The following is an 18,202-nucleotide window of genomic DNA, read 5'->3' as shown; positions in this document are numbered from 1 at the left end:
AAATTCAGTCATACACTAGAATAAGCTTTTTGTTATACTGTATATATTCAGTGTCTAAAACAAGTTTATCCTCACGGGCATCCCAACAATAAATATTTAAATGAGAAAGCACAATATTATTAAATTGAGAGCGGTTCAACTTTAAAAGTTTAATGCTTTACTGTGGAACATTACATACAGACAAGCAGGTTACATTTTGTTTTTATATCTCTGTGTAATAATATTGTGCTTTCTCATTTAAACATTTGCTGCTGGGATGTCAGTGAAGACAAATGTGTTTTAGCCATTAAATCTGGTTATATAGCACACAGTTTATTCTGGTTGTTGTTGGACGGTGGAAGGACTTTAAGGATATCCTCAATCCCACTGTCACGTCTTCCGATGAGGAAGCTGAGGCTGGGGACTCGGAGGCGGACTCGTCCATCATCCGGGCTGAAGTCACTGAGGAGGCTCCAGGGGTGGATAAGGTCTGTTCTCAGTATTTTAAGTCTCTGGATGTTGTGGGACAGTCTTGGCTGACACGCCTCTGTACCATCATGTGGAGGTCAGGCACAGTGAGTCTGGACCGACAGACCAGGTGGTGGTCCCTCTGTTTAAGAAGAATCACACTCCTCAGCCCTCTCCAGGTGGAGAGTCTCTGGGAACACCTTGTGGTTCCCCTGTAGAAGGTGGAGGAAGTGTCTGGGCTGAAGGAAGTCTGGGAGTCCCTGCTTAGACTGCTGTCCCTGCCACCAGCCCTGAGTAAGTGGAAGAAGATGGATGGATTATTTTTATTTTTTTTCAATAAGCAATAAAAACATCTGTATATTTGCATCATGGATAAGTTTAATGTCATACTGTAGAACAATCCAAGCAAAGTAATAATATCTCCATGGAGACAAACAGGTGGTAGAACTGCCACCAGAAAAGTTACATAGTGCACCTAAGGAGAAAATCTGTTTATCCGTATGCTTCACCCCATTTGCTGTTTGCTCTTCTCAGTGCAGGATCAACTTGGGAGGCCCTCAGGATCTTTGGCTTTTATTACACCTGTGTGTGGAAGTTTAGTTAAAGTTTAAAGTGTGTCTGTGGTTTTATATGGGCTAAAGATGTGGTAATTGTTTTATGGCCAGGCTGGTGGAATGTCATAGGTAGACATTTGTTTGCAGCGGAAGTGAACTTTGATACAGAAACATCATCAGCTCTTTTGAATATAAGGAAATAGGTTGGTGAGAGGATGGGCTCTGGAGCTTATATAACATGCAAAACTGTCATGAGATAAAGATACATGATAAGCCAGTCAAATAAGCAAAAGCACAGTGAAGTGTTGTTTTAAAATAAATAAATAAATAAATAAATAAATAAATAAAAAATAAAATAAAATAAAACTTTTGTATTATATTTCTACTGGAAATAGAACAATATAAGTGTATAATATATATTACACAATCATCATAAAAATACAACAAATATAAAACATTACACTTTTCATTTTTGCAAAGGTGAAAGTTAATTTATGAACTACAACTTAGCTTCAGTTAGTGGGCCTTTCCATAGATTTTAAATAGCTACTGATATCGATATCGTCAAATATTACTTAGGAACCCACAACACCTCAGAAAAGCAGGTTTTATATCGGGAGTGGGGAAAAAAAACAACACATGGCACATTTTGTTAGTATTTACATTTCCCTCTTATCATTACTATAATACTGACATCATGAGAAGTGTGTAGGAGGGCCCATAGGGGTGTGTAATATTTCTATCCAAATCTCACATGTCACTGAAATCTCATAAAGACAACGGTGACGGGGCAATTTACATGTTTAGAAGTGATGACAATGGCTCCCAGGCCCTCAGCTGTCCCGTACAGTGCTGCAGGGGCGTGAGAGGCGCTGCTGAGTCAAGTCCTTTCACCACAACTGTTGAAACTGTTTTAGTGGGACAGGGCAGAGGGACCGTCTGTCATTGTGTGGTCCGCGACATTCACCCCAAAGTCTCCCCAAAAAACCACCTGTTTCGCCCCGAGGTGAGCCCGCTTTCAAAGACACGAGACAGCTGAACAATGTTATGCAAACCGACTCACGTACACGCACGCACCAAGTCAAGTAATGGGATTTTTCATCTGCATTTAACACGATACTTTACATTGGCAAACACGCGCTGAAAGCTCGTTCAATACGTGATATATTGTAGGTTATTATTATTGATCTGACACGTGCTTTGTTTCTGGAGAGCTCTTGAATAATAATGGGCGCTTCTGATGAATGGTGGCGGACATATGGCACGAGAGGGGTCCCATTAGAGTTTAGTGAAGTACAGTGCCCCCTAGTGACAGTAAGAGGCAAAAACATTTGACCAGAGAAGAATGATGTCTTGTTTTTTATAGGCCTACTTTCAAATTAATCCACCACCAATAATAAATAGCCTTGTAAAAAAATTAAATAAATAAATAAATAAATAAATAAATAAATAAATAAATAAAATAAAAAAAATAAAAAAATAATAAAACAAATATGGTTCATCTGTATAAATTTTAAGTTTTTATTGAGTAAGAATGTATAACAATCAAACTATTAAAATAATTCAAAATGAACTGCCCATGCACCCTTTATACTTTTTTTTTAATGGTGAATGGTTGAAATATCCATTGACCGGGTCTAGCTGCGTTTTGAATATACTCTGAAGTCTCAAACTAATTAATTAATGTTAAATGAGAGGCCTAAGTGTTCATTTCCAAATAAACCAAATGTAGACTACCTTATCTTTCCCAGAGGTTTCAGAATGATAAACTGTTGCTACAGCGATTAACAGTTCAAAATATTATATCTTTTGAATGATCAATTGTCGTCAAAATGGCTCCTTAACAAGAAGATGAAACTCATATAGACTATTGAGATGATGTAATTATTTAAAACCTATATAATAAAACGGGCCAGATAAATGAAATCCACATAATGGGAGCTGCCCGATGACCCTTGGCCATTTGTGACAGTGTTATGACTGTTGTGTTTGTTTTACATCAGTGTTTCTCAATCTGTAATTGTTTAGTTCTGACTCAATTTATCCTCATTTCCTCTTTAGATCTACTTAGACAAAGGTGTAATCTCTTTAAGACCTAGTTCAACCCTAATTTTGACCTGAAATAGTCATGTTATTGTCCTGTTTTACATCTGGATATACTTACATACTCTGAAAGTTAAATCTATACTTAAGTGGTACTTGGTGTGAAAAGTTTGAGAGCCACTGTTTTTTATTAAGATCTTTCTGCAATAACCTCCTTACCAATAAAGTTGCAGTTTATGACCATCTAGACCCCATAAACACAAATATTTACGCTTATCTTTCGTTCTTTGTGGAAATAATCCCTCTTTTTACCACAGCCTGCTGCCCTTTGGCCTGTGCTGGGGGCGTCCTGCTGCGTCAGCGAGTCACGTGACTGGGGTCGGAAGCGCTTCATGTCCACGCGACTTTCAACGCACCACTCACAAACTGGTTTGTATTGACACAATATTTCAACTAAATTATCTGTTGTCGTCTCGTATTGGTCTGTAGGTGTTGTTAGTTGGCGCTGCTCTGGTGTTAATTACGCACAGGAACGTATTTTAGCCACATAGCATCGCGACATGTGTGATGTTTATAGCGGAAGTGAATGAATGACAGCGCGTGCAGGTGGATAAAATCAACAGAACAATATCATATAACTTTATAAACACAGAGTGATGTTGGGTTATGTAACTCAGAGCCTCAAATTCTTGATCAAATAGCTTAAATTGTGGGACAATTTGTGTTAGTTAGTCATGTACAAGCTAACAAGAGATCAAAAGGCATTAGAGTAGTGATTGCATTTTCCATGTTGAACTGGACTGTAGTTTGTATTTAGACAGAATTACTAATGAACAACTTTTTGTTTACATATATAAGGAAAAAATCTGAAAACAAAACTGTTTTTGAAATCAGTATGTCATTAATTAAGATAGTCTGTTTTTGTTTTATTGATAAAGGTTGGTCTGTTTTGCTGGCTGTCTGTGGTTTGAGATTATCAGTGTGTGAACAGTGCAATGATAAATTGCTTTGACTAACTAGACATAACAATGTTATAAGAGGAAAACATTACATCAGAGTTCTTAGATTAATGAATGTTTGACCCTGCAGTCTAATCTTTATTTTGTTTTATTTACTTTAGGTTCTTAGAGTTTTAGTGTCAAACTGACATCACAAATAACACCATGATAGCGCTAAAAATGTAGGGAAAATATGTTGTTGTTTTCTGATGAATGTTATTATTGGGTTTGCAATTTATTTTACAAGTGCTATATGCTATTTGAGAGGCAGGAGGGCAGGAGACAGGAGAACTATTAAACTAATGCATAAATCCCTCACAGAGGATTGACTACAGGGTTAGCATATTTTATACATTTGTGTAAGATATGTTTTTTATTTGTCAGCAAAAGAAATAATCTTACTTAAATAATTGACACTGAAATAATTTCCATTCAAAATGCAATTTACTGTGGAAACCAGAAGTTTACATACACTATATAAAAAGACACTTATGCTTTTTTTCCCTCACTGTCTGACATGAAATCAGACTAAACTTTTCCTGTTTTAGGTCAGTCAGGATTACCAAAATTATTTCTATTTGCTAAATGCCAGAATGATGATGAGAATGATGAGAGGGATTTTTTAAAGACAATTCTTCATTACTTTCTTCAAAGTCAGATGTTTACATGCAGTAAGATTACTATGACTTTAAACAATTTGAGAAAACCCAGATGATGTGGTCATGTCTTTGGAAGCTTTTGATTCTGGTTTATTCACAACATTTGAGTCAATTATAGACACACCCATCGATGTATTTGAAGGCACACCTGAAACACACTACTTCTTTGTGTAATATAATGTGCATATCAACCCAAGAACAAAAGCAAAAGAACCTGTGAAGATGCTGCTGAAGCTGGTATCCACAGTGAAATGAGGACTGTACCGACATGGTCTTAAAGGCCACACTGCTGGAAGAAGCCATTACTCCAAAAGAAACATTAAAAAGCCAGATTACAGTTTGCAAATGGACACAGAGACAAAGACTTTAATGTTTGTTGATATGTACTGTGGTCTGACCAAACTAAAATTGAACTGTTTGGCCATAATGAGCATTGCTACATTTTGAGGAAAAAGGGGGAAACTTACAAGCCTGAGTGGGGGTGGCAGCATCATGTTGTGGGGTTGTTTTGCTGCAGGAGAGACTGGTGCACTTCACAAAATAGATGGCATCATGATGAAAGAACATTATGTGGAAATACTGAAGCACCGTCTCATGACATCAGCCAGAAAGTTAAAGCTTTGAGGCAAATGGGTCTTCCAAATGGACAACAACCCGAAGCACACTGCCAAACTGGTTACAAAGTGGCTTAAGGATAACAAAGTCAGTGTTTTGGAGTGGCCATCACAAAGCTGATTTCAATCCTAATGAAAATCTATGGGGAGACCTGTGTGAGCAAGGCGGCCTGCAAACTTGGCTCAGTTACACCAGTTCTGTCAAGAGGAATGGACCAAAATTCCTGCCAACTATTGTGAGAAGCTTGTGGAAGGAAATCCAGAATATTTGATCCAAGTCATACAGTTTAAAGGCAATGATACCAAATACTAATGAAATGTACTTCTGACTTTGAAGAAAGTAATGAAAATTGTCTAAAAAAAAATCTCTTCTCTCTCTTCTCTCATTATTCTGGCATTTAGCAAATAGAAATAATTTTGGTAATTCTAATTGACATAAAACAGGAAAAGTTTAGTCTGATTTCATGTCACGGTGAGAGAAAAAAAGCATATGCGTCTTTTTCATATTCTTATTCATAGTGCCTGGATTGTTAAAACTTTGGACAATTCTTCAATACATATTTTACTGTCTATGGTCCTGGTACATTAAGATGATATAGAAGCTTATTCTTAAGCCCATACAGACAGACGCCAGAGCAAACACTGTCTTCTTTATATAACTTTCAGTGAAGATAACTTCATTACCTTTATGTTATTTTACACGTACATATGCTGATTTGAAAGGTCTTTTTTCATTCAGTAATATATTATGGCTATATTTTAAAAGGATTATTTTACTATTGAAACATTCTAATGATTTTTCTTTTAATGAATCGATTAGTTTGCAAAAGATTAATCCCTCAGGGGTGTCTCAGCATGTGGTATGTTTTGCAATCTGTGAGCCACTGTAGGATTTGGAGTGTGACAAGTGGATTAGACCAATCACAGTGAAGTGTGAAATTTCAGAAGAAGCATTTATTTCCCTCTACATCTACTTTGGAACTGACTGGTGTTGGTCGGAGGGACCCGATATATACTCAAACTTGCATCAGTAGTGTCACAATTTCTATTCTAATTTCAAGGACATAACTAGGCCTGTCACGATAACAAATTCTGAAGTGAGATTGCTGAAGTAAATATAGACGATAAACGATAATAGTGAAATTAATTTATACCACTGACACAATAACCCAAGAGCAGATTTAAACCACAAAAAATATTGATAATCTACAATATTGTAAAAAATCATGTGCTGCAATAAACGAACAACAGAATGAAACACTTTAGTACTTAGTTTACATCGTACAAGTTATTAATTCAACCGTTTATGTCTTAAATTTGATCATATAGTCAGAAATAACCCAACATTTCACAGTAGTGCAAAGAAAAGGTCCACACAATAAATAGTGACCCCGATAAAATATTGTTCCAGCTTTCATATATTGAATATAATATAGTAAATATCCTGACAGGCCTAGACATAACAAGATAGTTTTTGAGTCAGTGCCATTTAATGCAAAAATAGTCCTTATACATTTGCAGGCAGAGGATTGGTGGTAGACCTCATGTGGAGTCAATTCATAATTAATTGTAAACTAAGTATTTTTTACTTACATTCATTTAAGTTACAAATTATATTAATGCATCAGGAGTGTGTATTATGTAGAAATATCATGATGTAATTTTGACATTTCCCACTCTAACCCTTTGACCTAAAGCTGAACAGGGCTGTATTTACGAGAAAGTGGTGACTGTTTGCATTTGGCCGCTGTGTAAATGTGGTGGGGAAAGATTAGATCCCAGAAGTTACACACAGCATGACCCATAAACAGAATGTGGATTTAAACATGTAATCAACATTGTGTGTTTTATAACGAGGTCAAAATGAAATGACTATACATTAAATAGAGAATGTGTCCTTAAATAAAAGCAGAGTTTGATTTTTACCATGAGAAATTCACGGAGAAGCCATGGTGAAAGTTATGAATTTTGATATCAAGTGTAATTTAGGGGATTTTTGTGTACTCTTTGAATGTGGAGTCTTTGCAAAGACATTTTTGATAAATATTTTACTGAAAAATTGTTGATTTCAGTACATTAGTGGAATTACAGCATTACATATATGACACATGATTTAAAAACAAAAAAGTACCATTGTTACATATTACTAGTACTGATCATATTGGGGTGCTGAACCAGTCTCTGTCATGTGTCCATGTGTAAGTCCCAGTCTTCAGTACATCACATTTGTCAGTTAAAATATTGCTATATATGTTTGCACAAATATGTAACAAATTACTAATTAATACTTTTACAGAAGGGTAAAAGTAATTTGTGATCTTTACTTCTTCTTCAGATACATTTTTTGGACATTACTAGGGATTTTATAAGGTAAATCCAGAAATACTAGTCACTGCACAGAGCAGCCAGCCAGGTATAGGCTAAAAAATGTATATTGGACCATCCCTAATCAATAAGAAAGTGAAGAAGAGTATATAATGTATGGAGAGAATAAAACAAGAGGAAGGAGAACAATTTTACCTAACCCCATATTATTCATTTGAGATGATAATAATTTAACCTAAAACCCAATTGATTTGCACCACAGAGCTTCTCGGCACAGTTATTTTAGGACCTTACCAAATCACTCCATGAGCTGCAGACTCCCCTATCAACAGTACAGTCCTTGTATTGAGACAGGGTCCTCGGGGAAAGTTCAAAGTCTAATATTCTCCATTTAATATACTTCAGTCAGCACACAAATGACAGTTACACAGCTGTGCATATGTGGACGTAAGAGCAGATCCCAAGAGAAGACTTCTATAGGTATTTTCACTATATTTTATTGTTTTTATTGTATAGTTTGGACTTGGAATATTTACTGAGTAAATATTTCCAAGGTTTCATAGTAATTTGTATATTTGTCAGTGTATAAAGGTGATGCATTGGTGCTTGCATAGTTACAATAAGTTATGTTTAAAATGGTCCCTCATTCAACAACCTTATATGTTGTTATATTTACAAAGTTGAAAGTTGAAAACAGTAACTGTTTAATGAGGGCAGATGAAACGAAAAGAAAGAGAAAAAAGGAAACTACAGATTAATGTTTTTCTTTGAAAATAGTGAACTGTTTTTTCTTTGAAAATAGTGAACTGGTCTTACTAATTTCTCTGTATATTTGTGGCAATCTGCGACTTTTAAGTTTAAGCCAATATGTTTCTTTGATTGACTGTATGACAAGCAAGTTTAACCAATCGATCAAATAACTTTATTTACACCGTAGGGGCAATATAACATTTTGAGTAGTCGTAGTAGTAGTAGGGAAGAGCCAGGCAGTCTCAGAGCAGTCTGATTGTGGAGGGAAACAGCCTTCAGGATAAGTAAAAAGAACAGTGAGTTAGAAGAGAACATCATGGATTAGTAGATTTTGTCCTCACAAACTGGTGGTTTAGTGGCTTTTGTTTGCAATTATAATACAAAATGTGCCATGAACAATTATAGTCATCCCTGTGTGATTGTTTATAGTCCCATCCCTAGCTGTAAGAATATTAGTCATGTTATACAGAATTATCTTATAACTACTCTCTCTTCCTCTCCTCTCCTCAGGTAGTTGGATGTTTTAAACTCAGAGCATGTTCCTGTGTGTACTGCTGATGCTGCTGGCCCCGCTGTGTGCGACCGCTGCCCAGGACAATGCTCACAAACATGGGCACGTGTCTGTGGTGATCCTGGGGGGCACTGGAGACCTGGCCCGCAAATATCTGTGGCAGGGTTTTTTTCGAACTCTACATAAACCAAGTCAGCAGCGGACACAGTTTTTCCTTCTATGGTGGAGGACTGTCACCTGCCAACAAGTCCACTCCTGTGCTTTTCCAAATTTTAAAGGCCTTAAACTGCCCAAAAGATGTTTCAAAAGAGCGCTGTGCCATACTTAAAGAACAGTTTTTGCGTGTGTCGAAATACAAGCAACTTACGACTCTAGAAGATTACCAAGATCTGTCTAAAAGCATTCAAAAACACCTGCAACAAGAGGGCATGGTGGAAGCAGGGAGACTGTTCTACCTGTCAGTGCCTGCTTTTGCCTATGCAGAGATCGCAGACAGGATCAATAGTAGCTGTAGACCGCCAAACGGGGCATGGCTACGAGTGGTCCTGGAAAAACCTTTTGGACATGATTTTAAAAGTGCACAAGTTCTAGCAACACAACTGGGAACCTCGCTAAAGGATGAGGAAATGTATAGAATCGACCACTACTTGGGAAAACAGGTAAAGTTATGTGCAATTCTGAAGTCACTGTATGCGAAAATATAAATTGGCAAAATGCAGTCATTACATCGGCCTCCTGCTTGTCTCTATAGAGATGTTATGACCTGGAATGTTTCACAGTTTGGCATTAAACATATCTATCTTGCATTGTATTGGTGTTTGATCAATGAAAAGTAGGATTTGATTACTTATTTTATTCTTTTTCCGTGTTTTCCTGTGAAGGTGGTTGCAAACATACTTCAGTTCAGGGTGCAGAACAAGAAGCACCTCGACCCAATGTGGAATAAATATTTCCTTGAGAGAGTGGAGATCGTTCTAAAAGAAACACTTGATGTTAAAGGTATAAATGCAGTTGATTTCTTTGGACTTGCAGGGGTGACAGTAGCTCAGTTGGTAGTGTTTTTCCACTGACCCACAGGTTGGCTTTATAATTCCAACTCTCACAGATGAATATTGTTGCTGTGTCTTTGGGCAAGACACTTAACCCATCTCGCTCCCAGTATCTGCGTACATGAATGTATGAATGTGTGATGTGTGATGAATGAATGGGTGAGTGGTTCGTTGATGTAAAGCACTTTGAGAAGGTGCTTTACTATATAAAAATGTGAGATTTTGTAAAACTTGTTGGATACGATTGGAAAAATGGGTAGAATAGCTAGAATAGATGAATGTTTGTCTTCAATTCTATAGTAAAATAAATAATGGAGAAAGAGGGCTGTGCCAAAAAAATCTTGAATAAAATTTGGTCCCATTATATGGTTACTCTTACTGGCATGTATAAAGACAAAGTATATGAATTGTGATCAAAATTAAATTGTTATCTATTGTCATCTATCTGTTTTTGTTGATTCATGCATATTTGAGTTATTGCGTATTGCCCTGCATTTGTAGCTTTTAGTTTTCACTTATGTTTTATCTCTTACCTCTTCTGTCACTCACCTGCATTTATTCAAAACAGGTCGTATTGCATTCTATGACCAGTATGGAGTGATCAGAGACGTGCTGCAGAACCATCTCACAGAGGTCATGACCCTGTTAACGATGAGACTGCCTCAAAATCTGAGCAACAGCCAGGAGGCGCTCACCAACAAACTGAACATATTCACGTCTTTGCTACCCCTGAGTAAGAACCAGGCGGTGATCGGGCAGTACCAGTCCTACCAGAGAGAGGTGCAACAAGAGCTCAACAAAACCAAGGACCATGTCAGTCTGACTCCCACGTTTGCAGGTCTGTAGCACTTTAAATGGGAATATCTATATGTCCAAACAGGCAAGGACATTGGTACAATACACATCCCAATGACATCATACATAAGATATACAAAAGATAACCAGAGTCTTATTCCACCTCGCCCCCTTTTGCCTCTAAATGCTTCTAAACCGCATTTGTGGCTGTGGTGGCACTTTTGCTTAAGTGAATCCCATTAATTTAAAATTAAGAATTTGAGAAAGTTTTTGCTGCTAAAATATGACATAAAGGTTCATTTATCTAAAATGTTCAATGTTTTTGCTCATCAACAAGTCAATACTGCACCAATTCTCTGGGAGGCTTTAAAATGGTTTTGTAATTCATATAGAAATTATTTTCTGTCAAGATCAGCAGCTCCATGCAAAATAATACAACCCAAATGATGATGGCGGCGCAGCAACTTCTGGAATACAGTGAATTGGCTTTAGGCAGTATGGGTTTCATAATGATGAGAAGTTTAGACCAGAGCAACTAACAATCTAAAACAAAATATATTTTTAATGGGAAAAACACAGATTAAGTGTTTACATCAACTCAAATTTAAATTTCGGTGTCCAAAAAATGGTAAATGGTTTTCTAGAACTTCCATAACATTATCTGACATTTATTCATTTTTTATTAATTGTGTCTATGGATAAAACTCTTCAATGTAATTGTCTGTTCCAGTCACAGTAATGTACAGACTGTTGAGACAGGGCATCTGGCTTAAAAATCAGCAAAACACTATGCAGCTCGCAACTTCTAAATTCAAAACAGCTTCAGTTTTTATCCTTGATAATAGTCATTCATGATTCATTAGTGACTAAGGGTGTGTCTCTGTTGCATGCCTGGATCCTGGTGACAGGAACCGTCTTTTATTTGCTTTTCTTTATAACACAATATCAATGAGTTTACTTTTCATTGGAAATTATTTGCATGTTGCCATCTGTCAGCTGTGGAAGAAGACAAAAGATATGAGATTACAATGCAGTTTATTCACTCAAATGTCACACGTGATAGTGGTCTAACGATTGTGTTTAAAAAGAATTACTCTTGATTCTGAAGATTCTGAATACATGTCGTCTCTACAATAAGAAAACTATTTAAAAATATGCACAAAGAAATGATTACAAAGGGGTGTTTTGGTGCTTTTGTGGTTGATTTTACAGTTGACTTTGTGTGATACTTGAACCTCAGCTTCAACCTCATTTACAGGCACATTTAAGAATATTACTGATAAACTGCAAACTGATCTGATTAATTTTTAATAATTGAAGTAGCCTATTTATATATTTTGTATCAAACTGATTTAATAGAACAAAACAAACAAAAAAATACAAAATGAAAAACAGTGAGGTGTAAAAAGATGCATTTTGTCATGTCCTTAGGCAGACACCTACATACACACTCACACACATGTAAGCAGTGTGTGTGCTTGAGTGTGTGTGTGTGATCGATGGCGGTCGTAGGGGCAATTGACTTAACAAAGCACTATATAAGATTATATTTTCACTATATAAGATTATATTTTGATGTTTTGTTTTTGCCCAATCCTAAATTTGATCTGTGTTTCAGCTGTCCTGGCCCATATCGACGAGAGCCAATACGAAGACGTCCCAATCCTCATGATCTCAGGAAAACAGTTGGACGAGCGAGTGGGATATGCTCGGGTGCTTTTTAAGGACAACGTTTTCTGTCTCCAAAATCAAAATAGTGTCCACTGCAAACCCAAACAGATAATATTCTACTTTGGACATGGCAACTTGAATTACCCCGCAATCCTTGTGAGCAAAAATCTATTCAAACCAAGTGTTATTGACAGCGACTGGAAAGAAGTAACTGAACATAAAGATAAAAATGTTACAGTTCTAGGTTTGCCTATTTCAGACTATTACGTGCAAACACCAAAAGTGCAAAAGGAATCCTACACGGAGTTGATTTCTCGTATATTTGCGGGACAGCAAAATTGTTTTGTCAGTACGGAAAATCTTCTAGCCTCTTGGGATTTTTGGACCCCACTTTTAACTAGCATCACCAACACATTCCCACGAATTTATCCAGGGGGCGCTGCAAACAATGACATGCTTGATATCTTACTCAAAGGAAGAGACTTGAGCTATATCAATGAAGTTGTTCTAATCGGCGATAATCAGATGGGTGGTCAAACTGCAAATCATTTCCAAGTCATGCAGGGCAAATTTCGAAATGATGAAATGGTCTCGGGATGGACGGAGGAGCTAATTGAAAAGCTAGCATCAGACATAGAAGAAGCAGCGGAGAAAGCTATACTTGAAGGTGGAGTTTTTCATTTAGCTTTATCGGGCGGGGCGTCTCCATTGGCACTATTCCACAGACTGGCTTTGCACCACTTTGCGTTTCCGTGGCGAGATACGCACATTTGGATGGTGGACGAACGTTGCGTACCTCTAAACGAACCGGAATCAAATTTTTATAGCCTCCATGACAACCTACTCCAACATGTAAAGATACCATATTATAACATACACCCAATGCCCGTTCAGCTAAACCAGCGCCTGTGCGTGGAAGAAGACAAAGGAACGTGGCTGTATGAAGAAGAGATCAAAAAATTCGTCAATGCCTCTAGATTTCATTTTGTGTTATTAGGCGTTGGTTATGACGGCCACATAGCCTCTCTATTTCCAGGAGTTAAGCCAGAGCATCATGGGAAAAATTTAGTTGTTTTTACAGAAAGCCCAGTCAAACCTCATCAGAGAATGAGCCTAACTTTTAATGCCATAAACCAAGCACAGAAAGTTGGCATTTTAATCATAGGAAAATACAAACACGAGGCAGTGATACAGATGAGCAGAGTGAAAGAGGAGACGGCGCAGTGGCCCGTGACTTGGGTGAAACCAGACAATGGCAATGTGCTCTGGTACATAGACTATGAGGCACTGTTAGGGTAGATATTGGAAATGTACATAGATGTTAAAGGTGCACAATGTAACTTTTGTTTCGGAGGGTCACCAGATGCTGCTTTGCCTGGAACGTTCCACAGTTTGGGATGAAACTTGCATTCAATTACAAATGTTTTTATTGCCCCAAACGTTGCATTCTCACTGTGAATGTGGTTGCCTCTCTGTAACTTGTCCTGGTGGCATTGTCTGCTAGTTTTTGTGGAGATGATTACTTTGGCCATCTCCATAGAGACTAGCAGGTGTAGGGCTTCACAGAAAAGTTACATAGTGCACCTTTGAATGTACTCAAGAAAATAACCTGCTGTGAGAGAAACAATTTTACTACTGACAATGGAAAACTGGTGCCGATATATTCTTAGTTTGAATATACTTATTTGGCCAGTTGACCAGGAGTTTTTTGTGTTTATAGTTAAACCGTTTTATAAATGTGTCATTACCAGGTCTTATTGCAAATCATCACAGTATTGGTAGGTTTTGGTAGGTTTTAGCGTACCATCCTAAAGCCATAATCTACTCAGAAACCAACGCCCAACTTATGCCCATTGAGCTATGAACAACAAATACATTGAATCCCCAAAAAATATTTTATTAAAGCAAATGAGGTGCTGGATGAAGTGATAAAAAGAAACATACTGTATTTTGGACCAATTTAAAGTTTATTATTTTTTAAAACAGATGTTTGTAGGTAATTTATTCACATTTCCAAAGAACTCAGAGCTTGTGCTTTTATTGGACAGTAAACTCAATTATCCACATGTCCCATGTCACTAAACACTACTTTGATATTGCTCCAAATGGCAGTTTTGCAGTGGATTTGACAAATGAATATATTTTACAGAGTGAGAGTGCTTGTGGAGTTTTTATGGTTGAGACAGGGGTTTGAGTAAAGAGTGCTAAATGATTGTTTGAACATATGGCCTCGTAAAACATAAAAGGAACAAAACAGATGTGGGTGCTCTTTAAATCTCAGGAAGTTGTGTGTATTTTTATATATGCATACAATTTCTGTGTAATCTTTGACTTTTATATAATGCAAAATGACTATCTTTTACAAACTGTGACTTTTTACATAGTTTTTTCACAAGAGCCATGCAGCAGTGGTGTAGTGTTGATCCCTAAGTGCTTTCCATGAGTGCTTTATTGTGACCAAAGGACCAAAGATATTTTAAAATTACACTTTTTTTGTACAACTGCTATGGTCTTAACATTTGGAACAAACTCTAGCTCAACCTCACTGTGATCTAAATAAGGACACAATCCACCAGTAGAGAATAATCGTTGCAAAGAATATTTCTACTGTGAATACACTAGTAAGGAGAAGTGGAAGAATAACAACTCAATAATATTACTCAAATGCAAGTATTGTTTTTACAAGAACTGCTATTAAGCTCAACAGTCACTTCGAAGTCCGCTCTGGTTCCGGAAGTAGATTTTCCCTTCATTTTTCCGATAGACTTCCGAGTTCAAAGGCATCACTAACCAGCTCTGGCTTATATGCACAAATGTACCAGCTGGAATGTAATTATGCTGTCACAATGAACTGTAACCGTTTTCATTCTCATGTTTCAACAATGGTTTCAACATTATCACAAGATTAATTTTGATCAGTTCAGCTTCTGTGTTACGTTATTTACTCCCAGTTCACATTTCGGTTCATAAACCTAATAAAAAACAGCTGCTTCTGTCTAGTGAAGATCAAAACGTGAGAAGGATTAAGTTCCTTTCCTTTTTTTTCTGTTCCCATGGTTTGAAGTTACGGTGTGTGGTGGCATGGCGACTGCATTAAAGCTTAATACGGAGGATCGTGTTTCTATGGTTTCAGGGCGGTGCAGCCGAGGTGACTTCCTGTTCGCTGTCCTCGTCAAGCCTGTTGATCAGCCACAAAGCACATTTCACCACGAAAAATCCTGAACGGAAACACAGGGTTGAGCTAAGGTTAAATATGTGCTGTCAAATATCAGATAACAAAAGGATGGAACATGCAAAAAACGCTCGGAAAACAAGAAAATACATTAAATCCATGAGCATAATTGTAACTTTGAATTTGGCTCTATATATATATTTTTAAAAAAAAATTACTTCTTTATTCATTTGTTTTGATTTACAGCAAGTGCACTATGAACTGAATATTTATTTTAAAGGTACACTATGTAACATTTCTGGAGGACGGTCTGCCCATCTCCATAGAGACTGCTGCTTTGCATAGAATGTTCCACAGTATGGTATAACTTATCTACCTTCATGGAGACAAGCAGATGATGGTCAAATCTGTAGATATGCAAGTCTGCTTACAATAAAAACACTGGTTATTGATTAAATACAATATAGACACGTTGAATGCCATACTGTGGAACATTACATATCAGTAAATAACTCCAGGGGACCGACATGCTACCAAAAAGTTAGTGACCTTTGAAAAAAAAAAAAAAAAAAAAAAAAAAGAAAAAAAACCAATCTCAAACCTGTTCATGGGGATCTGACCTGTGCTTATGACACATGCCACAGTCAGTACCAAGGACATGTAGTACAACTCAGGGGTGGTCTTGGCCTATGAAGAGACACTGTTAACTTTTGATCAAATCCAAATCATATTAAAAGATGATATACTAGTATTTCACGTACACATGATGATGCCGTCGAGGTTAATATGACAGTGCTTAGTCCGTGGCCAAACGACAGAAGACCAAACATGTAATAACACCTCCACACACTTAAAGGAACTGGATCCAACAACGTAAATACAACTGAAAAACCTGTTTATGAATAAATACACAAAAAACATGAATAAATATGGAAATTAATATTTTGTGTCTGCTGATGACTGATTTGAACTATGTTAAAACATATCTCTTTAAGCCTGTTCCTTAAGCCCACATTTGTAGGTTAATGTTGTGGAGTAATAATCTATCCTAGTTTAGTACAGATAAGACGATGATAAAATGATGATGATGGGAAGTTCAGTTATGTATCTGTTATGAATTGATTTGATTTGATCATGGGCTAAATGCATTTAGCTCTAAACATAAACATTTATGCACCTTGTTTCAGATCTCAGTATTTATATACAAGGACAAAAACATGTTGAGCTTGTTTGAAGAGAGTATTATGTAACCTTTTTTACAAAGCAAATCATATTTAAATGGAAAAAGACAACCTTTTTTAAATTAATGAATTTATTTATTTATTGTGTAGGCCTACTGTTTAACCAAAGGGTAATGACACCTTATAATGCTGTTTCTGTGTGGTTGAATAATTGTGACCATAACATTTTACAATAATGAATGAATGAAATAATCAATAGAATTGTGTTTATCATATTTACCTGTAGCTATGCAGGACAGTATGATAGAAGCTGAGAGGTTATTCAGGAGAGGCTCTCTGCAGTATCTGGAGGACTTGGGTCTACATAAATACAATAAGACTTAAAGAAAGCAGAATGTAGAGAATAAAATGAGACATTTAATTACCTGATCAGCACATAGACCTGAGGTCCCAGGACGAGTGTAGTGAACATGACATTGACAATTTGGCTGTAAAATTGGCATAATAATAAATTACAAAGGCCTAAGTGTTTTATTGTTAGAAAAAAACAATAAAGAAAGAGACTTACAATTTGAACCTCTGACTTCTCGGTATCTGCCTGCAGCCAAAATATGCCATAAAAATTAACAAGTAAAGAAACATGGATATTCTTGTCTTACTCTTTTGTAACATAAGTGTCCATTGTAATCCACTCTAAAGCCACACGGCTTCAGTACAGCAGGTGGGTGTAGTATTTCACCATGCAGCAGCCACCAGACCAAGCATAGCCTACAGCCTTGTATTGTTCAGTAGACTATGCCTTGATATTTTATCATATAAGTTATATAAAAATGATAGGCTTATGAAAAGTCTAAATTCACTCTGGGTTGAGACTCCAAATTTCAAAATGGGCTAACTTAAAGGGGCCATATTACTCTATTTTCTGATCTATGTCATAATGTTGCTTCCTCATCAAAAACAGACCTGGAGTTATGTTTTGTTTCATTCACACATGTTTAACACACAAACCTGCATATTTAGGCTGAGTTCTTCTCTCAAACACAAAACACTTCGACCTTGTGATGTCATGTGGTAATACAAGAAGTGCTCCACTGTGTTTTTAAACTCCATACACCTTCACTAGAATTATTTGCATAATTTCACCATTAAATATGACTACAAACTCAAAAGAATCCATTTCATGTAATATTGGACCTTTAAAAGAATAATTTTGACTTTTAATACTAGGTCCACAAGGGAAATAAGGCTACGTGGACAGAGTAACTCACACATTACAATAAAAATAACAAATAAATAAACAGGCCAAGTAAAAAAAAAAAAGCAGCAACAAAAGTAATAGTAAAAGATGTGTCATAAATAATATGCTAAAAATATTGGCCGATGTGTAGTAGGCCTACAAGTGAAATAAAAAAAAAATAAATATATATATATAT

General features: G+C 36.6%; 3 protein-coding genes across 3 annotated transcripts in view; 2 read left to right on the top strand and 1 right to left on the bottom strand.

Moving 5' to 3' along the window:
* Positions 1 to 18,202, top strand: part of ddi2 (DNA-damage inducible protein 2) — a 158,344-nt gene that overhangs the window by 51,347 nt on the left and 88,795 nt on the right. The gene's annotated exons all lie outside the window — the stretch shown is intronic.
* h6pd (hexose-6-phosphate dehydrogenase (glucose 1-dehydrogenase)) lies at positions 8,912 to 16,521 on the top strand. Its single transcript, XM_033965965.2, is given in 5 exon segments — positions 8,912 to 9,067; positions 9,069 to 9,560; positions 9,783 to 9,900; positions 10,519 to 10,788; positions 12,364 to 16,521. Coding segments are annotated over 5 exon segments (2,373 nt in total). The 5' UTR covers positions 8,912 to 8,926; the 3' UTR covers positions 13,716 to 16,521.
* LOC117371566 (uncharacterized) lies at positions 15,532 to 17,241 on the bottom strand. Its single transcript, XM_033967267.2, has 5 exons — positions 17,195 to 17,241; positions 17,050 to 17,129; positions 16,350 to 16,480; positions 16,209 to 16,275; positions 15,532 to 15,634 (listed from the first exon to the last, which is right to left on the bottom strand). Exons 1-5 carry the CDS (start codon positions 17,239 to 17,241, stop codon positions 15,546 to 15,548), a joined length of 414 nt encoding a protein of 137 aa, XP_033823158.1. The 3' UTR covers positions 15,532 to 15,545.

This window comes from Periophthalmus magnuspinnatus, chromosome 5 (assembly GCF_009829125.3).
Source record: "Periophthalmus magnuspinnatus isolate fPerMag1 chromosome 5, fPerMag1.2.pri, whole genome shotgun sequence".
In the NCBI taxonomy this organism is placed as follows: domain Eukaryota; kingdom Metazoa; phylum Chordata; class Actinopteri; order Gobiiformes; family Gobiidae; genus Periophthalmus; species Periophthalmus magnuspinnatus.
Note: the sequence above shows the minus strand (reverse complement) of the source record. Positions and strands in the feature narration are given on the sequence as shown.

Bases quoted from the DNA above. Each gene is read 5' to 3' on its own strand.
- LOC117371566 (XM_033967267.2), bottom strand. From the start codon at position 17,241: ATGTTCACTACACTCGTCCTGGGACCTCAGGTCTATGTGCTGATCAG. The intron at 16,276-16,349 runs GTACGTGAAATA...GTCTCTTCATAG, and splicing joins CCTCGACGGCATCATCATGT to GCCAAGACCACCCCTGAGTT. The intron at 15,635-16,208 runs GTCAGATCCCCA...GTTTCCGTTCAG, and splicing joins GGCATGTGTCATAAGCACAG to GATTTTTCGTGGTGAAATGT.